At 36.6% G+C, this 18184-nt stretch overlaps 1 protein-coding gene across 9 annotated transcripts in view; it reads right to left on the bottom strand.

Moving 5' to 3' along the window:
* Positions 1-18184, bottom strand: part of SNCA (synuclein alpha) — a 143149-nt gene that overhangs the window by 122703 nt on the left and 2262 nt on the right. For all 9 annotated transcript variants that reach the window (NM_001037145.1, XM_005666990.3, XM_021100513.2 and 6 more), the window contains 2 exon segments: positions 7592-7633; positions 17615-17760. In NM_001037145.1, the coding sequence (NP_001032222.1) occupies positions 7592-7633; positions 17615-17735 (163 nt within the window). In that variant the 5' untranslated portion in view covers positions 17736-17760.

Below are 18184 nucleotides of genomic sequence, written 5' to 3'. Positions count from 1 at the left end.
TGAAACTATTTTCTCCCATTCTCTAAAGCTGTATTTTTTTTTTATGGTTTCCTTTGCTGTGCAGAAGCTTGTCAGTTTGATTAGGTCCCATTGGTTTATTTTTGCTTTTACTCCTGTTGCCTTGGGAAACCGACCTGAGAAAATATTTATAAGGTTGATATCAGAGAATGTTCTGCCTATGTTCTCTTCCAGGAGTCTGATGGTGTATTGTCTTACATTTAGGTCTTTCAGCCATTTTGAGTTTATTTTTGTGCATGGTGTGAGGTGTGTTCCAGTTTCATTGATTTATATGGCGCTGTCTGGTTTTCCCAGCACCACTTACTGAAAAGACTATCTTTTTCCCATTTTATATTCTTGCCTCCTCTGTTGAAGATTAATTGAATGACTGTAGGTGTCTGGGTATATTTCTGGGTTCTCTATTCTGTTCCATTGGTCTATCTGTTTTGGTACCAGTACCACACTGTCTTGATGACTGTGGCTTTGTAATATTGCCTTATGTCTGGGAGAGTTTTGTATCTTGCTTGGTTTTTGTTTCTCAGAACTGCTTTGGCAATTTTGGGTCTTTTGTGGTTCTATATAAATTTTTTGATTGTTTGTTCTAGTTCTGCGAAAAATGTCATGGGTAATTTGATGGGAATTGCATTGAATCTGTAGATTGCTTTGGGTAGTATGGCCATTTTTACAATATTAATTTTTCCAACCCATGAGCATGGAATATCTTTCCACTTCTTTGACTCCTTTTCAATTTCCTTGATTAATGTTTTATAGTTCTCAGCATATAAGTCTTTCACGTCCTTGGTCAGGTTGATTCCCAGGTATTTGATTTTTGGGGATGCAATTTTAAAAGGTATTGTATTTTTGTATCCCTTTTCTTTTTTCTTTTTTGTCTTTTTGCTATTTCTTGGGCCGCTCCCGCGGCATATGGAGGTTCCCAGGCTAGGGGTCCAATCGGAGCTGTAGCCACCGGCCTACGCCACAGCCACAGCAACACGGGATCCGAGCTGCATCTGCAACCTACACCACAGTTCACGGCAACGCCAGATTGTTGATCCACTGAACAAGGGCAGGGACCGAACCTGCAACCTCATGGTTCCTAGTCGGATTCGTTAACCACTGCACCACGACGGGAACTCCTGTGTCCCTTTTCTAACATTTCATTGTTAGTATCCAGAAAGGCAACTGATTTCTGAATGTTATTCTTATATCTTTCTACTTTGCTGAATTCATTGAATAGTTTGAGTAGTTTTTGAATTGAGTCCTTAGAGTTTTCTATATATAGTATTATGTCATCTACATACAGCGACAATTTTACCTCTTCTCTTCCAATTTGGATACCTTTTATTTCTTTTGTTTGTCTGATTGCTCTGGCTAGGACTTCCAGTACTATGTTGAATAACAGTGGTGAAAGTGGGCATCCTTGTCTTGTTCCAGATTTTAGCAAGGAGGTTTTCAGCTTTTCTCCATTGACTATTATATTTGCTGCGGGATTGTCGTAAATGGCTTTCGTTATGTTAAGGTATGTTCCCTCTATAGCCACTTCGGTAAGAGTTTTGATCACGAATGGATGTTGGACCTTGTCAAATGCTTTTTATGCATCTATTGAGATGATCATGTGGTTTTTGACTTTTCTTTTGTTAATGTGGTGTATGATGTTGATTGATTTGCATATGTTGAACCATCATTGTGAACCTGGTCGTGGTGTATGATCTTTTTTATATATTGTTGGATTTGGTTGGCTAAAAGAACTTTGGGTTTTAAGTGATGTTCTTCTCAGGTTCTTTTCCAAGCAGAGAGAGACATATTTTCTTGTTATACTGTATGTTTGTGTTCATCCTCTGTAGGCACATCTTGGTTTGGGGAATCCCATGAGTTGCACTATGCTAGTCATTAAGTGTAATGTACTAGTCACATGACTATGGCACAGATTGGGAGACGACAATGATTAAACAGTAATAGTGTGGAGAAAATAACTGAATACACTATGTAGGTCATGGAGGCTGAGGAGGACCATAAGGACAAAAACTCACACTCCTCAACCTAGGCAATGAGGGGAAGTGGAAGTAGACCCTAGAGTCTAAACCCAGCAAGAATTCACAGGGGCTGTTGTCTGATATTTGCTTTTTGCTGCTTCCTGCGATGTGGTTGATACCTGGTAACTAGTAATGGCTATTTCTAATGCAAAGTTCAATTTAAATGCTGATGAAAAGCTGTACTGGGAATCTCATGTTTTTAAACATTTCCAGAATGTTGATGCTTTAAATATAGTGAGTTATGGGCTTTAAGTTCTCATTTCTTTTCTTTTCAAAGAATATGAATAGAAAGTTGTACTTGAAAATGAACATTTTCTTGTTACAAAATCTCAAAGACAAAAATAAATGTTGATCTTTTTAGAGATTCATATTTTTTCTGCCAGCCATGAAAGTTTATTTTTACAATTTCTAGTTTTATGCATGTATATACTTTTTTACTGCACATAAACTGCACAGTAAAATGCACTTCGTATGTTATTATAATTTTGTTATATTTTATCATTGTAAGAATAAATAAGTTACATTACAAAATGGCAGGGTGTATGTATAGCAATGATAGACATTTTAAAAGACTTCTGTAGGACTTGATATATCTAGTGGATTATCCACTGACCTTAAACCCTTACTTTTCCTTATTAAGGCCTTTTATACTATTTCTCTGCTTGCTGACATTTCAAATAAAAGAGTGACAAAATGAAAGCAGCTCTTTGCCCCTTTCCTGTTTGCTGCTGCTGTTCTCCTCTAACCTTAAAGAAACCTAATTTTAGGAATAAGATCACTAAGCAATTGAAAGTAACTCTTGACATGCTCTCTTGAATGCACACCATGCCTTGTCTAACCTGTTAATTTCTTTTCCTAGATAAAAGGAATGAAGAATTAAGCAGCTAAAAAGTAACTAGCTCTCTATCCCCAACAGCCCCCTTAGCAATCCTGCAGGCAGATCACTGTAGGCAAGAAAACATCTGAAAAAAGACTCAGCCAGTGGGCACTCATAGAGAAGGATGCAGAACCCAACCTCCTGCCTCGATGATTCACTGAGATTCTAGCCTGCCCCCCATTTTTCCCTTTAAAAACTGTCATGGCTGAATAAAATCTTTGGAATTGGGCTCTAGACAACCATCTGCAACCATAGATTCCACCATCTCCCGAGATCGCCAACGTTTCTGATGAAAGCACCTTTCCTTTCTACTGACATTTGCCTCTCAAATTATTGCTTATGAGTGGCAAACAGCCAAACCTGGGCTCGGTTACAAAAACCTAAGGAGAGGAGACACTTGCATTAGCACATTTTCCATCTAATAAATGGTATTTGAGGGAAAAAGATCTTATAACCAGGATCAGAAAAGATATTTTTCTCCCCATCAATTGATAGTGTAATATTTTAATTCACTTCTATTTTCCCCAAATTTGCCATTTTGGTACATATAAATCCATCTGGCCAGAATTATTTATCCCTCTCAGATAGTCTTCTACCTGTTTACTCAACAAATTCAAACTCTTTGTTAAAACCCACCCGAACTGTCTGATTCCATGCTAAAAACCTCTCCTTCCAGCAAGAGTCCTTCATCCTCCTCCTATGACCCATATTTTAGGCATATTTTACTACACAGCTTTTCACATTGCACCATAATTATTCATTTCCCATTATGTGTATCTACCTCCACCAAAACATTCTGAGTTCATTAAAATCAGAGATCCTGTTTTATTTTTCTTTATATTATTTCACAATAGATACTCACTAATTTTGAATGCATTAAAAGAAATTTTGTATAGAGATGTGATTTATAGATTAACTTTAATAATTAGGGTTCTAGTTTATAATCCTAGTCAACAATAAAATTCCATGAAGGAAACATGGCACCAACTTTTAGAACAGATATAGCAAGTCTGACTGTTGACATTAAACAAAACTATAAAATTAAGAAGGTCTAGTTTCCAATTGGTATATAAATTATAGCTATGAGGAAAATACTTTCGTATTTTAAAGCAGTTCAACAAGAAAATTTAAACTACGATATGTTGAAAATTAATTGTGTTCATTATTGTACCTTAAATTTCTGTTTATAAGAATCAAAGCTTGAAGACCTCCAATAACAGTAAATTACTTATGCCATATATATGAGGGAAAAAATGAGTAAGCTTACATCAAAATTAATTTTTTAAATGCATTCAAAGACATTCCATTCAATAAGCCCAGATTAACTACACTCTCATCTTTTTCTAAAATGTGATGCATTGACAACTGAAGTAATAATGTCCTGAAATCCAAAGCCAGGGATTAAGGTAGAGTTTTCTGGATTTTATCTTGAGATTATCTAGCTGGGAGAATTAATTTTCCCTAGATGTTATAAGTAGAAAACTCCTGACTTAAGTTTACTAACACCTATATTTCTCAAAAAATAGCTAACAAAATGAATCTTGAAGAAATTTTTCTTTTAGTATTAGCAGATAATGTTATATCCTTTATAATAGTTTCTCACTTCCCTGCTTTAAGAGTAATAACAATAATAAATAACAATTATTTAGCATTCATTATATACCCATAATATATATTTTAGAACAAGTATAATAAGCAGCTAATTGTCTCTCCCCTGGACCACTGAGGTAATTACCTTAAACTTATTTATTTATCCTCATAATTATAATTTGGAATTTTATATCAAATAACCCTACTCAATATGTTAAGTAATTAATTTATCTGATATGGAAGAGGAAGGTCACTTACTGCAGGTGATTTTCTTTTATTCCAATGCAATTTTCATAACCAGACTACTTATGACAATGTTTTTGATACTTTACTACTGCCAAGGTGGTTGATTGGTGCAAGGGCTGTAAATATTACCCACACCAAAATCATCATGGCTTGCCTGCTCAGCAGCATTTTCTATACTGTTCTGGGGCACACTCATTTAATTCAACCCTAGTATCTATTGAAAGAAGGACAAGTAAGTTTGAGAAATCCTGAGTTAAACACAATGATGCAAATTTATTGGCTGTAGAATGGTTCGGATTCTTTAATATGCTAAAAGGAAGATACAACACGCAATGTTGCCCAACATTATAAAGCCAGGGAAACATTAGCTGGCAGGCTACTGTTCTTTGGAGAATAATTTGCAAATTATTGCCTTATTGTCAAACTTCAGCGACTATGCTGATGTAAGCATGGGTGTGCAGGTTCACACGTGCACACACCCCGCACAAGCCATGTTTCCATTGTGTCATTCTAGGGAAGAATTTAAAATTCTGACTTTGTCAACAGTTATCCTTGCAGCCCATCTCCATAGCCTCCATTGGATGACAGTATTAGTTGTGCTCTTTAATTTTTACCACAGGCTCTGAACCTTACAAATGCTTCCTGCTTTCTCCACCACATGGATTTTCCTCCAACTATTAACGTGGAAAACCACTAAGCTTCGGCCCTCTTCAAACAGTAGCGTCGACAACCATCTGCTCTCCAGTTCTTAGAAAAACCAAGCTTTATAACGTCACGTTTACAGAAGATCCCTAGAAGGCAGTTTGTGTATATTGGATTGCAACAGAGCAAATGTAAGCTGCATACTTCAATTTAGCTTCTAGCAGAATCAATTTCCGAAGATTCTGTTTCAATTTTATATTCTGATTTTACATTAAAAATATGTATAAAATAGTCCTATAAATACTTTTCTCCACTAGCTGTAAAAATGTGTTGCTCAAGATCACTATAAAGTAACACGTAACACCCCTACAGTACACAGTACTTCCCTTCAGTGTTCTAGGTTGTGCGTATATATTAATTCACCTAACTGTTTTATAGATGAGGAAACTTAATCACATAGAAGTTATCCATCTTTCGGAAAAAGCACACAGCTAGTAAGGGGTAAGCAGAAATTTGAACTAAAGAGGTCTGTCTCTAGGGTTTAAGGCCTGAAACGCAATGCTGTATTCATATTTCTGTTTGATTTCCCCAATTTCTATTGTATAATTATTCAGCAACAGGAGTATATTATTTTTCTGAGGCACCATTATGGTGACTGTTTTTTGATCATGTAAATTACATTTCTAATTATAGCTCTTACTTTACTGTTAGGCTTCAAGTCCCCTTCAAAGATTAAACCCAAAGTCTCTGGCTCCTTATCATCACCCCACCCATCTCATTGCAATGCTCCTTCCCCCACCTTGAACAAGCCGTCCTGCTCCCGCCTACTCCATACTAGAAAAGGTAGGTGGCCCACTCCTCATTCCACCTCTCTACAACCGGTCCTCTATGTGAATAAGGTATCCTGCCAGAGACCAGTCAGAAGAGCAAATGTGCCCCCAGACAGAGCCCATCAGAGGCTCAGCCCTTCACGCCTGCGCAGTACAGGCGGGGCGGGAAAGCTCAGGTCCCCACCCAGGGCTGAAGCATGGGGGATAGAAGAAACACCCAATTCTAAAGCGTGCTAGTCCCTACTCCCAGCACGCCCAGGATGGCTCACTTTTTCTCTGAGAATGTATTTTCACTTGAATGAAAATGCTGTCATGTGCCTTTTCTGTAATGTTTCAATTCTCTGCTGCTGTGGGGCTGTGACTGCGGAACCAAAACAACACAACCCTAAGGTCACCACAGCTGTCAGGAAGCTTGGAGAATATATGAGAAACACAATTACAGCAAGTCTGTGGGCTTTTAAGGTTGTTAAATTGTGATTCTCCCTTGATTTTGCTGTTTCTCTTACTATCCGCCTCGTCTTTTTCTTCATCACCAGCGTAATTTTCATCATTTTTGCTACGCGTGTCTTGTAATCTTTTTACAGAACTATTCAAATCCTTGGTAAAATTAGGCTAAATAGAGATAAATTCAATAAATAATTTCCTGATCATCCCAAGGGTTTTTCCTAAAATGTCTTCTGAATCATCAAGGAAATGTTATAATTAGTATAGTATAGTGTCAGAATATTTCCCTATACACTGCAGAAAATTTGACTTGACTCCTTTGAAAATGGCAATCCTTATATGATACTTATGCTGTCAGTTTGCCAGAACATTATGATTGTCAGAATCCTCAAATGCTATTTTACTGTAAATTAAACAAACTGGTCAATTTGGTCATCATTCTTTTTTTTTGTTTTGTTTTTTTTTGTCTTTTTGCCTTTTCTAGGGCCGCTCCCATGGTATATGGAGGTTCCCAGGCTAGGGGTCCAATCAGAGCTGTAGCTGCCAGCCTAAGCCAGAGCCACAGCAACGCAGGATCCTAGCTGTGTTTGCAGCCTACACCACAGCTCACTGCAATGCCAGATCCTTAACCCACTGAGCGAGGCCAGGGATCAAACCTGCAACCTCATGGTTCCTAGTTGGATTCGCTAACCACTGAACTCCTCAGTCATCATTCTTGACAGTTATGCCTATTGCACTTTGTGACAAACCCTTAATCTATTTAAAAAGATGTACTACAAAGAATCAAGATAACAAGCTAAGGTCCTCTTAGAATGCTCCCTATGGGTGGAGTGATTGTTTACAATTATGTCCTGAACAGATCAGTGCTGGAACTACAGTGCTTGCTAGATATTTTCAGTATCATCTTTGGAAATAAGCTCCACAAAGCTTACCTGTTGTCACACCATGAACCACTCCTTCCTTGGTTTTGGATCCTATAAAAACAAATTCAAAACTGTTAAGTCTCAAACTGGCCTTTAGTCTTGAGCAGCAACTTTTAAATACATTGTTGACGCAAAAACAGTAGTCTTGAGCAGCAACTTTTAAATACATTGTTGACGCAAAAACAGTGTCTCACTCTTCAGAAGCCCATATGTTAAGATATCCTCAGACAGCAAAAGAACTTAAAGAAATCCAGTAATCACTACAACAAATAGGAGAAAGCAAAGCTAACAGGATGCTCTTCAATTTAGATTTTAGCACACAGTGATGACTTTTCAACCTCTCCTGTCTCACTTCACACATCAATCTACAGAGGGAGACAAAAAAAAAAAAAAAAAAAAAGTGAGATAACACTGAGACTGGGTAGGAAGGAGATTTTGTATTCAGAACTGCCAAAGCTCTACTCAAGTAGGGTACAAAAGAAAGATGATGAAACACAGAAGGAGACAGAGAGAAGGAATTAAGATTTGGTTGAACACCTATCATGTAAAAGGTATTTCACATCTCGTCTTGTTTAATCTTTGTAATATCAATTTCACCATTTCATTTTATACCCATTTTATTATAAATGAAAAAATTACAAATTAAACAATTTGCCTAAAGTCACACAGGTACTAACTGGCTACAAGCACATTCAAATAAAGGGCTCTAAGACCCTAAACCCATATTCTTTCAATTAAACAAGGCAGATATTTAGAAAGAATTCAGTATTTTATCATTCAAGTGTGACTGTCAGGTTCCTCTGGGTTATTTCTCTCAATCCTTGTCCACAGGCGCCAAGAGTTTGCAGGTGCAGGCAGTTCTGAAGTGCTACAGTGGTGCTGGGATAGAGGCAGCGGGGAGGGATGGGTGCAGGAGGTCTGGCCTTTTACTTGTTTATTAAAACAAAAGTCCATTTTGAGAGAGAGAGAGCTGGCGTGCACATGCATGGGTTAAAAAAAGAACCCAGACTCTCTTACCAGTTGTTTTTATATCCCCATGATGGGACCTGAGTGGAGACCCAATTTCTCCTGCCCCAGCCCCCTATGCTGCACTTAAAGGCTGCGTGTTCTTTGATTTCTGTATGGGGCATATTTTATCTTCTGATTGGGTTCGGGCAGGATACCTTATTTGCATGGGGTACAGGTTATATAGAGGCGGGGTGAGGAATGGGCGACATTCCTTCTCTAGCAGGGAGTGAGCAGCCCAGGCTGGTCAAGGTGGGAGAGGGGCATTGCAATGAGACATGGCCAGAGGCTTTGGGGTTTTATCTCCTTGAAGGGGACTGGGAAGTCTATAACATAACTAATGCCAGCTGCAAAAAAGGGACAAGATAAGAATTTTCCCCATTACTAAGCCTTTTACACAAGCCATTTATTAATTTGTGTTATTAAAACTAAGTTTGTGAACAATTTTATTCATAAGCTCACTAATGCTGGATGTTTTTCAGTGTAATTCACACCAGTCTTCTAATAAAGCATTTTTTGGAGAAAATAAAAACAAATTAAAGATTTACTTGAAAACTACCCTGTGAGTCAAATAAAGTAGTTCTATTAGACAGAGAGGAATGTAAGAAATTAGGAGGTTAGAATTGGGTAATGATTTAAATCTATATTTGCGTATTAAGATAGTTACCCACCTTCAATTTAAAAATGCATTGACTTATAAACCTTTACTAAGTATACCAGAAATAACTGTAAACACCTTTTAGAACAAAGGAAAAAAGTTTGAGAGACTCCATTTCCTTATCAATGAAATTAATTTACAAGATTAATTAAATAATCCCTAAGAAGCTGGTTCTTAAACTAGAAACGGTAGCAGAGTCAATTGGGTGGGAGTGAGGTTTAAAAATGTCTACCATTGAGTCAGAGTTCCGATATTCAGTAAATATCAGGTACAGATATTTGCATTTTTAATAACCTTCTTGATCTATTCCAGGTAATTAGTTGAGAAACACTGGTCTGAGTCAGTTTCTAGTTGAGAATTTATTTAGAAGTAAATATTGATGATTTAAATTAATACATGGGATCATATTAAAAATATTCATTGAATTCTTTATAAAAATATGTAAATATGGCGTTAAGTGAAATTTGCAAGCATTATATTTAAATTTATACTTTACAAAACAGTCAAGGAAAGTTTCTACATTTAATAAAGCAATTTAAGTATTTTTAAGAACTTCCAATTTGAATATATTTAAAGACATCTAATAAATATAGAACATAAACTATAGGTTTTTAGTTAAGAAAGTGAACTCTGGATTTATATTTTCTGGATTTAAATCTTCTCGGCACAATAAACAAATACACAGCATACGTTCAACCAGAAGATCAAAGGAGATAATACATGCTCAGGTCTTAAAACAGTGTTTCGTACATGGTAAATGCTTAGTGAATGATAACTGCTATTATGTTCCTTATATTTATAAAGAGATTTTCAGTTTAAAACAGGATGAACTACCCTATCAACATTTATATAAATGCAATTGTGTAGCAGTTAAATATGCTAAAGGAGACAGGTTAATGTTTTACATACATGCAATATGATGTATATGAGTGTGTATGTGTGTGTGCGTGTGTATTTTTCAGGCAATGACCATTTTACACAGTACTGTGGAATCATAAAACAACTGCACACAAGCTGAGTTAAAGCTCTAGAAAGTTATCTTGATAATTAATGAGGAAAATCCTGATTAATTAGTGATAGAAATTACTATTGTTCCATGACCTTTAAATTTTTTTTTGTTAAAACATTAAGAATTATCCTAGTCATTTATCAATATACAGGGAAATTAAAGACTGGTAAAACTAATCTTTATTTTATATACTATAATTTGAAATAATGAGAATTAAAGCGTTTTATTTCCCTGCAAAAAATTTACCAAGAGTAGTTTAAACTGTGCTTGGGTTCTTGCTGTACAGCTTTCTATGTCGAACTAAACATTTTTTCCAGTTCTTAGGAAACTGTCAAACTCCTTCATAAGTTTGGGTCAGTTTCCAAAACCTTAGCTTTTGCACTGTTGATGTCATGATAGATCTTTGAGAGTTCCTTTCATGTGAGGGGAGTATGTGGCACTATTTCCTCTGGGGCAACCCCACCCTATGCATCACAACCACATTTTCTGTTTACGTTGCTACCTTCACTTTCAATCAGTTCCTTTGGCTGCATATCTGGAGTCACAGGGTCAACACCCCCACAGTCATTTCTTCCATAAATAAATGTATGTGTGATTCAAATTTTACTTCCATCGTTTTTTGCTTCACCTCTTTGCTGACATTCATTTCTTTGGTCAATTTCCTCTGTCAATTATGCATGTTTGTAAAACATCATGTGTGTTTATCATTCAGGGACAAAGAGGCAACACAAGTATGGGTTTTGCTGTCTGTATGAACTGAAGAACAGATCAAACAGTCACTGTATGTTACAGCTGCTGAGCACCAACAAATTTTGAAAGAAGTGATATGATTTGGATCATAATAGGCTTCTGTTATTTATGTAGTGATCTGTGGGCTGAAGAGCTAAGAGCGATATTTATGCTTTATGTAATCACTCACAGTTTATGTACTAAAGTAACAGAAATTTGAACTGTCTTGTTAGGGACTGGTGTTATTTAAATAACTGTGGAAACTGGAATCCATGTATACTGGAATCATGCAAAGTGAGAAACGCCTATATTTAAAAGAATATTTCTTATCACCACTCAACTGCCACTCCTTGCATCCCATATTTTTAAAATGGCTAGTAAAAAGAAATGTTTAACAGGTGGTCTGTGGTCTTTCTCTGCCTCAGTTATGCCTGATAATTTCATCTTTGGCTAAATCATGGAATGTATCCTGAATCAAAGACACACGAAAGTTTTGCTGAAGTTGCTTTGCATCATACAAAGCACATTTTTTGGCTGTGATAGTTGTTCATTAGTATGTGTTCCTGGTGATTAAACTTTAATTGGTGAATAATCTGTAATTAAAAAGAGATAGCTACAAAATAGATGCCAAGTGGCTATGTGACTAGTAACATAGGTAGGTAGGTAGATAGATAGATAGATAGATAGATAGATAGATAGATAGATAGATAATAGATTTTATAGGTAGGTCTCATAGATAGATAGAGCTGAAGTGACATTAGATTTGATGGCTTCCCTAAGCTGAGGAGGTCCACACCCATTCCCTTCTGTCTCTCATGACTTCACAAGGCTGCAGAGTGGAGAAGGTCAGAAGTAATGCCTGGAAGCTGCAAGAGCTCAGTTACACTGTTGCTGTACATGTTATGCTGACTGTCAATATGGTGCAGGTGAAGCATATTGTGACTTAGGAGACCGACCACAGTGGCGACCACCATTACTTACTGAACAGCGTACCGGTGGAAGCGTTTTAAAGATTATTTTTTGTCTTTACTTTTACAACACTTGGCATTATATAAAGGGAACGCAATGTTTTCTTCCTTTGAATGTGGTTCTCAGTTTATAATTTCTAAACCATTTGATTGAGAGATTTTGTGTGTGTGTGTGTGTCCTTTTTGGGTCTTTTGTAGGGCTGGCACCTGAGGCATATGGAAGTTCCCAGGCTAGGGGTCCAATCAGAGCTGTAGCCTCTGGCCTACACCAGAGCCACAGTAACACTGGATCTGAGCTGAGTATGCGACCTACACCACAGCTCATGGCAATGCCGGATCCTTAACCCACTGCACGAGGCCAGGGATCGAACCCACAACCTCATGGTTCTGAGTCAGATTCGTTAACCACTGAGCCACGATGGGAACTCTGAGAGATTTTTTTTTTTTTTTTTTTTTTTTGTCCATTAAATTGAAGCAGGTCACTTGAAAATTTAGGACAAATATGTCACAAAAGGAGAAAAATAGATATAAAAAAGTAACACTGATTTTTATGGTGGTTCTTCAGTTAGTTAAAATATAGTTATTGAAATATAATTTTATAGAGAAATGAGACTACTTTTCTCAAGAGGCTTATGGAAACAGTATGCCAAACTTCTTCAGCCATGAGTGAAATCAGAAAATTTTCCTCAGTCATTTTTAATTTTTCAACAATTTATCGACAATAGTTCTTGTAAGGAAGAATGAAATGATAAAAATAAAATATATTGACAAAGTAATTACTCTGTTGGAGAGTTTATTTGATAATAATAACCCTGGCTTCTATACATAAAAGTGTGCTTTATAAAAATTCTCAACAAAATAGTAAGAAATCAAACCCGACAATGTATAAAAAGAATTATATACCACAATCAAGTGGGAGTTATAATAGTGTTATGCAAGGCCAGTTCATCATTTGAAAGTCAAGTAATTTATCACCTCAACAGGCTCAAAAAGATAAATCACATCATCATATTAACAGATGCAGAAAGAGCACATGACAAAATCCAACACCTATTTTTAATAAAATAGAGGGGAACTTTCTCAATTTGATAATGAATATCTCCAAAATCCCTACAGCTAACATCATATTTCATGGTAAGACACTAAAACCTTTCCTACTAAGACCAGGAATAAGCCAAGAATATCTCATCTCACCACTGCTTTCAACATCATACTAAAAGCCCTAGTTAATGCACTAAGACAATGAAATAAAAGGTGTCATATTGGGAAAGAAGAAAAAAAACTGTCAAGAATCAGCAAAAAAAATCTCCCAGAACTAAGTTATCATAGCAAGGTTGCAGGAGATAAGGTTAAAAAGTCAGTCACCTTCTGATATGCCAGCAACGAACAAGTAGAATTGGAAATTCAAAACACAATAGTATTTACATTAGCACCAAAAAAATAAAATACCTGGGGTATAAATTTAATGTAATATATGCAAGATCTACATGAGGTAAACCACAAAGTTCTGATCAATAAAATCGAACTATATAAATAGAGAGATATTTCACATTCATGAATAGAAGATACAATATTATCAAGAAGTCAGTTCTTCCCAACTTGGTTTATAGTTCAATATAATCTCAATCAAAACCCCAGCAAGTTATTTTGTGGATACTGACAAACTTATTCTAGAGTATGTGCAGAGAGGTAGAAGGCCCCAAGTAGCCAACATCGCATTGGAGAAGAACAAAGTCAGCGAACTGACACCACCGAACTTCAGGACTTACTAGACAGTGACAGTAAAATCAAGACAGTGTGTATATTGGTCAAAGAATCAACAAATAAATCAAGGGAGCCGAACAGAGAGCCTGGAAATACATCTCCATAAATATAATCAACTGATTTTTGACAAAAGAAAAAAGGCATTAAAATTGAGCAAAGGTAGTCTTTTAAGCAAACATCTGGACATCTACATGCAAAAAATAACTTTATACACCAACTTTGCACCGTTCACAAACACATAGATCGTAGCCCAAAAGAGATCATAGCCCTAAATATAAAACACAAAACTCCTAGAAGATCACATAGGAGAAAATTTATATAACCTTGGGTACGACAATGACCTTTTGGCCCCACCCAGGTCATGTGGAAGTTCCCAGGCCAAGGAATGAACCTGCACCACAGCTGTAGCAGCACCAAATCCTTAACCTGCTATGGTCACAGGTGAGCTAACACCAAAGACAAGTGCCATGAGATCAATCATTAATAAGCTGGAATTCATTTAAATGAAAAACTTCCGTGAAAGACAATGTCAAGAGAATGAAAAAACAATCTACAGACAGGAGAATACCTACAAAAGATACATCTGAAAAAGGACTGTTATGCAAAACAGATAAAGAACTTTTCAAAATCAATAGTAAGAAAACAGGCTGACTAAAAAAGAGGCCAAAGACCTAACAGACACCTCACCAAAATAGATGGAGATGGCATATAAACTTTTAAAAACATGCTCCATATCCTATGTCATCTGGGAAATGCAAATTAAAATAAGAATGAGATGCCACCAAACACCTATGAAAATGGCCAAAATCCAGAACACTGACTACACCAAATGTCACTGAGGAAGAAGAGCAACAAGAATGGTCATTCACGGCCTGCGGAATGCAAAGCGGTACAGCCAATTTGGAAGACAGTTTGATGGTTTCTTAAAAAAGCAAACAAACATATTTTTATCATATGACCCAGCAACTGTGCTCCCTGATACTTCCCCAGAGGAACTGAAAACGCATGCCCACACCAAAACCTGCACAGGGATATTTACCAGCGCTGTATTAAGAATTGCCACAACTTGGAAGCAACCAGGATATCCTTTAGGAGATGAATGGATAAACAAACTGTGGTACATCAAGATAATGGGATATTATTTACACTAAAAAGAAATGAGCCATTTAAAGGCATGGACGCACCTTAAATGCACATGATGAAGTGAAAGGAGCCAGTCTGAACGTACTATATGGGTATATACTAGGTGTAAATACTATGTGATTCCAACGACGTGACATTTTGGAAGAGGCAAAACCACAGAAAATGATCATAGGTTGGTTGCCAGGGGCTGGGGGAAGGCCATGGAAAAGCAGAGCATGGAGGATTTTTATGACACTGAAAATACTCAATTTTATACTATAATGATGAATACATGTCATTATACATTTGTGCAAATCCACAGAATATACTACACAAAGAGTGAACCCTAATGTAAACTACAGTCTCTGGATGATTATGATGTGTCACTGTAGGTTCATCAGTTGTAACAAATGCACAACTCTGATGAAGGGTGTTGGTCATGGGAGAGGCTATGCCTGGGGCGGGGGGTGGGAGGGAGCAGGGAGTACTTGGGAAACCTCTGTATCTTTTTCTCAATTTCTCTGTTAACTTAAAACCACTAAGAAATAGTTTTAAGAAATATTAAAGAACTAAAGTCTTCCATTTTTTAAAGTATGGCTATTACTCATATGTTCTGCTTTATTATGACATTCTCACAAAAACTCTGCAGCAGAGTTGCATCTGTCAAAATCATATTTTTACAAATGAGGAAAGGGATGCTTAGGTATGTTAAGTAACTTCCCCACTACCCTAGAGGTAATAGTTGGTGTAGCCTGGCCTGGAATTGAGGTTTGTCTGACATCGAGTCTACATTTTTTCTATTTTTATCAGGTGTGAGCAAACTATAGCCTATGGACCAAATAAACTCTTCACTTGTTTTGGTAAGTAAAGTTTTATGGGAATATAGGCACCCTATTTATTGTCTGTGGCTCTTGCACACTATAAGAGCAGAGGTGAGTAGTTGAAACAGAGATATCATAGCCTTAAAAATCTACTGTCTACCCCTTTACAGAAAAATCTTGCCTACTCCTGAGCTACATTGCTGTGTCTTCACAAGGTCACTTTTCATCCTGAATCCTATATTTGCATTCAACTTTTAATTGACTTTAAAACATAACTGATAATTTATAGAATGTACTATGTGTTAAATACCATAATAAACATTGAAGATGATTTTTTAAGTATATGACACATAAACAAATTGAAATTTCATATAATAATCTCTAAACAAATAACAGGATTATCACTCTCTAAAAAATACAAGAATTTTATTTGTCCAAACTCATAGTTGACAATGAGAACAAAAAGTTTCTGAGATGATAGTCCTGTTTATTACTGGGAAAACAGCAATGTACTAATTTAATATGTAGTAGTTTCTGGACTCATTAAAAACTAATAAAGTGGATATTATCATACTAAAAATCTTTAAAGTTACAAAGTTATAAAGTAATTGAAATCAAAGAATAGCTATAAGCATGCACTTGCACAACTTGGAAAACTGGGGACAAATATAAAGATATTAGTTATCTGCATGTCATGATTCAGTATTCCAAACTCCATCTAAAAAGATGTATAATTCACACTTCACAAAAAAACCTGTAATTAACTGATCAATTCTTCCCTCTTGTGACATCTTTTAATCCAATGATTTGCAAAAAATATGTTTTGAGAGAGAAAGTAATTTAATTGGAGATTTATGGTTTAGATTAAGCCAACATAAAAAGAATCTATAACCATCGAGAAAAAAAAATAGTATGAGAAGGATAATAAAAATCATTCCAAGCATAACTTTTCTCCAGCCCATCTATGTTGGAGAGATAGTGTAGCTTTATGTCACCCCAAAGACAGAGGCAGGGTATTCTATGTCATGCAACAAGCTTATCCTCCACCTTATTGCTCATCCTGTGGCTACTGTTGCTACAGCTGCTACCAGAAAATATGGAAAAGCTCAGAGGAGAAAGAAGAGAGGCAGAATTGGCAGTGGGTGAGTGTACGCCTCATGTGTATGTGTGTGTATCTCTATGGATGAGTGTGTCTATATGTGTGTGCCCCTTCCTTCCTCAGAGAATGTGAAGCGGTTTATAAAGTTCCAGCCTAACACAGTTCAAAGTAAAGAGAGTCAGGGAGGGTCTGCAAGAATATTCCAAGATGAGAATTTATAAACAGGTCGAAATGATAACCATCAATTTCACAATTTATTGTGTGTCTCATTAGATAAAGGAACTATATCAACAGCTCAGAGATGGCAGCCCTCAAGTACTTTCTGGAGTCCCCAGCTTAGCAGGTCATCACCAGAAGTATCTCCATCAAAGACTTTTTCTGCCTTTCCTTTTTAGGGCTACAGTAGGTCTCTCTTTATGTATCTCAAGGTCATATCAAAGTCTTATTTTTAAATTAGAATGCACTCAAATTAGCAAATATTATCATGATAGAAGAAATCAAAAGCTTATGGCTTTGTTAAAACAAATAATAAAAAAGAATAAGAATATTTTAAAGACTGAGTTTTAAAAACTGTCCTTAGAACTATGGTTACTTACACATAGAAAGATTCATTAAAAAAAAAGAAACAAAGTACAAAGTGTTATTGCAAAGCTAAATAATCTGGAAAAACAAAACAGCCCCACTTTTTTACTATCAGCTCAAACTTAAACATTCACCTACCTACACAAACCTCTGACTCAGACCATCATTTTGACAAGTGAAGCTGCAAAACTGAGAAATACCAGCATTTAAGGCATCAATCACCCTAACCCACCAGTCATAAATAAATTTCAAATTGACATCTAGGGCTTACCTACCTACATAGAGCACACCCTCTTTTGTCTTTCCCGCTGCTTCTGCCACACCCTGTTTGGTTTTTTCAGCAGCAGCCACGACTCCCTCCTTGGCTTTTGAAAGTCCTTTCATAAATACATCCATGGCTAATGAATTCCTTTACACCACACTGGAGAACACAAAATACACTTTGAGAACTTTGGGGTAAAACAAAACGAAATTAGAACCACCCAAGGTAAAAATCACTGAAAGATCAGTAGACTCCCCCGCCCCCCCCCCCAAAAAAAATGCAGGACTCTTGTAGGTGTACCTCTGTTTCAACCACTGGACAAAGCAGCCTTTTTTTAGCTTTTGCATTAAAAATTTAGCATCTCCCATCCATCTTGTTTGGTGGAAGTCTAGCCTCCTAAACATGGATTGGGATGAATCATCTGAGTTGTTCTCACCGCATTCCAAGTGGAGTTACATGAAAGGACTTACCCCCTCCCCCCTTTCAATTTCCCAGGGTCCAAACGATGAAGGTGTTAAGTTAGAAGTGCGTTTAGAAGACAGATCACAGGAAACGGAAAAAGGAGCTGGAGGAGGGGGGGTCA

This window comes from Sus scrofa, chromosome 8 (genome assembly GCF_054392235.1).
Source record: "Sus scrofa isolate SSC_HxYL_T2T_F1_AM1 chromosome 8, Sscrofa_HxYL_maternal_Yorkshire_Landrace_v2.0, whole genome shotgun sequence".
Taxonomy (NCBI): domain Eukaryota; kingdom Metazoa; phylum Chordata; class Mammalia; order Artiodactyla; family Suidae; genus Sus; species Sus scrofa.
The sequence above is the reverse complement of the archived record's forward strand: the minus strand, read 5'-3'. Positions and strand labels throughout refer to the sequence as shown.